At 31.8% G+C, this 5,882-nt stretch overlaps 1 protein-coding gene across 1 annotated transcript; it reads left to right on the forward strand.

The window, feature by feature from the left end:
* The first annotated feature begins 3,256 nt into the window (after positions 1-3,256).
* On the forward strand, positions 3,257-4,024 carry LOC146887965 (uncharacterized). The gene has a single exon (XM_085670478.1). The coding sequence runs from the start codon at positions 3,257-3,259 to the stop codon at positions 4,022-4,024; it is 768 nt and encodes a 255-aa protein (XP_085526604.1).
* The last annotated feature ends 1,858 nt before the right edge of the window (positions 4,025-5,882 follow it).

Below are 5,882 nucleotides of genomic sequence, written 5' to 3' on the forward strand. Positions count from 1 at the left end.
AGATGACTACGGTATCCCTCAAACACGTCGTGTTTTATAGCGATTCAGCTGGCCTCACGTGTCCTGTATCGCAAAATGCCCAGGATCGGCTTGTCGCGCTCTATTTGCAAGCTACAGAGAGATTCTGTGGATCTAAATTCATTATTTTACTCCTCATTTTCTTTTTTTACTTTTACGACTCCTCCTTACTATTTATACTTTCCTACGTTATGTAAACATGATTTACACTTGCTCTCTCATCAGCTATATTAAAAAACATGATCAATTTTTTTCTTGATTATATCAGAAGACCCATGACATGTGGTTCGAATTTATAGATTCTTCTTACATATATATGTTACTGAGTTGTTCTTTTTTACACAGCATCAAACTTTATATTTACAACTGTACTTTGTGAAGTGTTTCGGGGAACATGTTCCAAACGTTATCTTCCCGTCCCACACAACATCCTTATGATTTCCCACCAATAATTCATATGTTTATAAATATGGGAGATTCTGTTGCCAATTTAAAATTTCATTGATTCATGTATGTAGAGAAATGCAATGCGATGCGACCGAGCAAGTTAATTGCTAGAGAAAGTCTTCTAGTACTTTTTGTAATGTATTATTGGGTAAAGGATGTTAGAATGGGTTCAATTAATTTTCTTAGGATAAGTTATGAAGTAGAATTTAAACTTCATATTCGTTTATTTATTGTAATTCTGTATTAGTTATATAAATGTCCCATAATTCCTCGCTTTTAATTATATTTCATTGTGAATAAGTGCACAAATTTATCCTGAAAAGAAAAAAGATTTATCACTTAAGATTATAAACATTTCACTTTTTAAAAAAATGGAGTTGTAATAATGAGTTTTAAAGAATAAAAAGTGTATGTAATGTTTTCTCCTATTTAAATTAACATTTTCAGAGAAAAAGAATGAAACAGTACTGATACTTTTAAGAATATAATTTCTATATGTAGTTTTCATTTTTCTTAAAACTGTCTTAAAAGTAGAAGAAAAAAAACTAAAAAATTAAAACGCCTTGCCTCTAAAACCTTGAATAGTTAAGTATTTTATTTTCTTTTTAATCAAGGTGTAATAGTTTTTCTTTGTATCTTTACTCTTAAACTTATTGTTGTAGCAATTCAGTGTCGGTATAGTTGAACATAAATCTCTCTATAGAAAGTCACAATAAACTACTAATTGGTTTTCAACTAGCAAGCATGGTGATAATATCATGAAAGTAATAATAAATTATAATGATAAGGGATATATTTTATTTCCTTAAAAGATAAATCAATGTAGTAAATTTAAATTAATTAGTTAAAGATTTAAATTTATTGTCATGATAATGTTTTAGGAGGTACACATTAATTACTCTCTCAAATACTAAGGACATGATGCAAGAAATTATTAGGTTCTAATATGACTCTAGTTTATCTAAATAAGTCACCTAATTGAGTACTATTATTATTTATTTTCTTAAATTGAAAATCTTAAATACCTGTTACATAAGGTGGTGATCATAGATTATTTAACTATTTTTCCTAAAGTGCATATTACATTTTAAAGCACTCCAATTCGGGGTTTTTTTCCCAAACTGGTGCAATTTAATTATGTATTTCTTGAAATGGTACAAATTTTTTTAAAATTCCAGCGAAGGGTAAGTCGTGCCATGATGGTGCGATTTAAATATGAAGAAGTCGTGTCAAAATGAGGCGTTTTTAATTAAAATGAGTTGAAGTCGTGCCAACATGGGGAGACTTTTGTGTTATGAAGAAGTCGTGCCATGTTGAGACGACTTTAATTAAATTTTAAGCAAAGTCGTGCCAATATGGGAAGACTTCAGTATTAAATTGTTAATGAAGAAGTCGTCCCATATTGGAGAGACTTCAGTGTTGTGTTGATAGTGAAGAAGTCGTACCATATTAGGACGACTTTAGTTCGAATAAAAATTAAATATTTTTTAGTCATATTAATTAATTAAATAATAATGCATATAAGTAATTAAAAATTTTATGATGTTTTGGTTTGTTATAATAGGGCATCAAAGTTATCTATGAGAGCCTGTGCCACAAGGAGGTCTTCTTCGGTGTCGTCTAGGTCTTAATTGAGGGCTTTGAACTGGATCGTCATCATCATTATCTTCATGTTGTTGTCTTTGGTTTATATCTTCCACCATTTGTGGCGGCATTGTAGGTCGATAATATTGCTTGAAGGATGTGGGATATGCAGACGGAGGTGTTGACAAAGAAGTTGCAAAGACATTTTGTGTAGGACCAGAAAAAGTGTCTGGTTGTTGAGGAAACATGTTGTATGTGTATGGAACTTGCTGGAATGGAGTATGTGAAGACATTGGTTGTGATGCATCCAAGTATGGTGGAAAAGGAAGTGGTTGAAAACCCGGTTGACCAAAGGACTGGTATTGAGATTGTTGAACATATGAAGAAGACCCAACATGCTGATAAGGAGTGTGTGGTGGAGGTTGGGTAGACTCTTGTGGCATATCGTACTGTAATATAAAATTAAAATATTAAGTTAAGATGATAAAAAATTTCAACTAAATTGTTCAAGTGAGGTGACTTACATCATCGTCGGATGATGATTGCAGAGGCGAAATATAACGAATAACATGGTTGATGTACCACTCCATATATGTTGTGGTGTCACGCAAGTGGCCATTGCCAGTGAAGTTAATACCCTCAATTAGACGATTATAGCGATCGTTCCACATTGTTATCCATGCGGCATGGTATTGAGGCCAATTTCTTTCTGTTCTACCTCTCATATCTTCTTTGTGAAGCTGATCCAAATTCAAAGGGTTAGTTGGAATATTTTGGCGAAATCCAAATTGTCGCATGACCCGATCAGCCTGATGAAATTCCACGGTTACAAAACAGATAAGAGGGACTACCGCCCGACAAACTGGAGAGACCTCAATATCAATTAGTGCAACAACCTTGGAGTACGGTGTCCACAAAAACTAAAAAAAACAATATATCAATAGCGGTTAAAGTTGTGTGGTTATTGTACATACAAACTTTGTACAAGAAGTGCAGTTCACCTGTTTAGTGTTAAGCTGGTCTAGGGTTTTCCTTATTAGGGGAACGGTCTTGGTAGGGGCATAATGCCTTTGATTTGGTGCACGATACCACCTTCATAAAAATAAACTAATGTGTAATTCAAAGAAAAATATACAAATTAGAAATACGATGATTTAGTTATAAACTAACCTTTTCACAACCCAGAGTTCAAGCAAAGATAAATGCTATGAGAGCCGAATTTCAACAAGTAGCTTCTTGGATAGACCAACTACCACTGGAAAAGTGGACCCAAGCTTACGATGGGGGGAAGAGATACGGCCACATGACAACAAATTTAGCCGAGTGTATGAACTCTGTTTTGAAGGGAGCAAGATCATTGCCAATTTGTGCTATTGTTAAAAAAATCTTTGAACGAACAAAAAAGTGGTTTTTGGAACGAGGGACAAAGATTGAATGCATGTTACGAGCTGGCCACCAATATCCGGAAGACATATATGCTTTATTAAGAAAAAATGAGCAACAATCTGCTATGTGCCTTGTCCAGAGATATGATCGCCAAAATTCAGTGTTTGATGTGCAGGAGATTTCCATTCCTCAACTTGGACGTCAACCAATGTCATACATTGTTAAGTTATCTGAGTGGTGGTGTGACTGCGGGGAGTTTCAAGCTCTTCACCTACCTTGTACTCATGTAATGGCTATTTGCTCATCCTTCCATTTACATCCTTCAACATTCGTGGACCCTGTCTATAGTCTCCAAAATATTTTCAAGGCCTATGAGGTGCAATTTCAGCCTGTTCAAAATGAAGATTATTGGTCTACTTATACTGGTCCAAGTTTAATGCCTGACCCTCACATGCGACACAACAAACCAGGAAGACGAACTACAACTCGTATCCACAACGAAATGGACCATTCGTTGCCAAATAAACCAAAGAAATGTTCTTTTTGCAAAAGTATTGGTCATAATAGAAGCAACTGCCCAAATAAATAGTGAAATTTTATTTTATGTAACTCTCGTATCTTTGGTTTACCAACTTTGTTGTTCACTTTTATTTTAATATATATCAACTATAAAATTATTGGATCTTATATATTTGTTATTAAAAATTCTTTTTTTTTTCTTTTCTTTACTTTTTTATATCTCGGTACAATACAAATTTTATCTTTTTTATTCAATTTAATTTTATCATAATTCAATATTTTTTCTCTTTTCAATTTTTCTTTGTTATTCACTTACAACTATGAAGTCGTGCCATTATGACCAGACTTCCTTTATACCGAAAACACTAAAGTCGTGCCATAATGGCAAGACTTTCTTGAAACCTAATATTGAAGTCGTGCCATTATGGCAAGACTTTCTTAATAACCCAATATTGAAGTCGTGCCAATATGGCAAGACTTTCTTAAAACCCTAGTCGTGCCATTATGGCAAGACTTTCTTAATAACCCAATATTGAAGTCGTGCCAATATGGCAAGACTTTCTTAAAACCCTAATACTGAAGTCGTGCCATTATGGGAAGACTTTCTTAAAACCCATTACTGAAGTCGTGCCAATATGGCAAGACTTTCCTTGTTATGAAGTCGTCCCATTATAGGACGACTTTGATTATTCTCGTAATTATTTTAAGTGAAGTCGTCTCCGAATGGCACGACTTCATGAAAAATATTGAAGTCTCTTCAATTTGAGACGACTTCAGCTCAAATTAACCAAAGTCGCCTTAATTTGGCACGACTTCTTTAAGATGAAGTCGCTCCATCTTCTCACGACTTACCTCTGCCGGAAATTAAAAAAAAATCTGCACCATTTTGAAAAATTGGAAAAAAAATTGCACCACTTTAAGAAAAAAACCCCAATTCGGACATGCATAGTCTAAAGTAAAAAACAAAAAATCTCCTCAGAAAATGAAATCCATTTTCGATCATTGGTTAAATATAAGTAATGACTAAAAATTATATAAAGATAAAAAATATATTGATTATAATTTTATTTTCAATTAATAATTTTAAAAATATAACCAATAACAATCTTTTTCTCAATAATTATTTCATTAAAAACTAAGTTTTTCAATTGTGATTCGATCAATTTAACTTAAGTTACTAGATATTATACAACTTACAAAGATTTTTTTTGTAAAATGTAATACAAAAATTTAAAAAAAATTATACTTCTGATTGTCCAAAAATAAAATAAGAAGGGTGTTGGAGTGCTTAACCAAAACATAGAATAACGGAGAAGTGATAGCGACATATCCTTGAACATGATATTTTTAATATACTATTTTAGTGTTTATCTATATATATATATATATATATATATATATATATATATATATATATATATATATATATATATATATATATATATATATATATATATATATATATATATATATACTATTTATTAATCGATCGAAATTCATTAAAAATTAAAAAATTAAGAAAATGTGATTAAATAAAAATGAAATTGATTTCAATTTCTATCTTGTAACAAATTTTAATTAAAACTATAATACATTTTAAAAAAATTATTAGAAAACTTATTTTTTATCATTTCTCACTAGTATGCCTTTTATTTTATCTACTGGAGCAAGGCACATGGGTGTGGGTCGCAATTAGATTCCACATGTAGGGTGGGACATGCTCCAACCATATGATGAATATTTAGATACATTTTCTGTGACATATTTTTCTTTCTCTTAATATCTTCAATTATTCAGTACATCTAGAATCAGTGACGATGCGGATAAATGCTACTGAAACTTAAAAAAGGTGCACAGTGTGTGTAGGAAGGGGGCTTATTTCAATATGTATTTTTTTTAAACTTATCAAAATACACTCCTATTAATTT

The sequence above is a fragment of the Vigna unguiculata genome, chromosome 3 (genome assembly GCF_037176805.1).
Source record: "Vigna unguiculata cultivar grain cowpea cultivar isolate G323 ecotype 2 chromosome 3, ASM3717680v1, whole genome shotgun sequence".
NCBI lineage: Eukaryota > Viridiplantae > Streptophyta > Magnoliopsida > Fabales > Fabaceae > Vigna > Vigna unguiculata.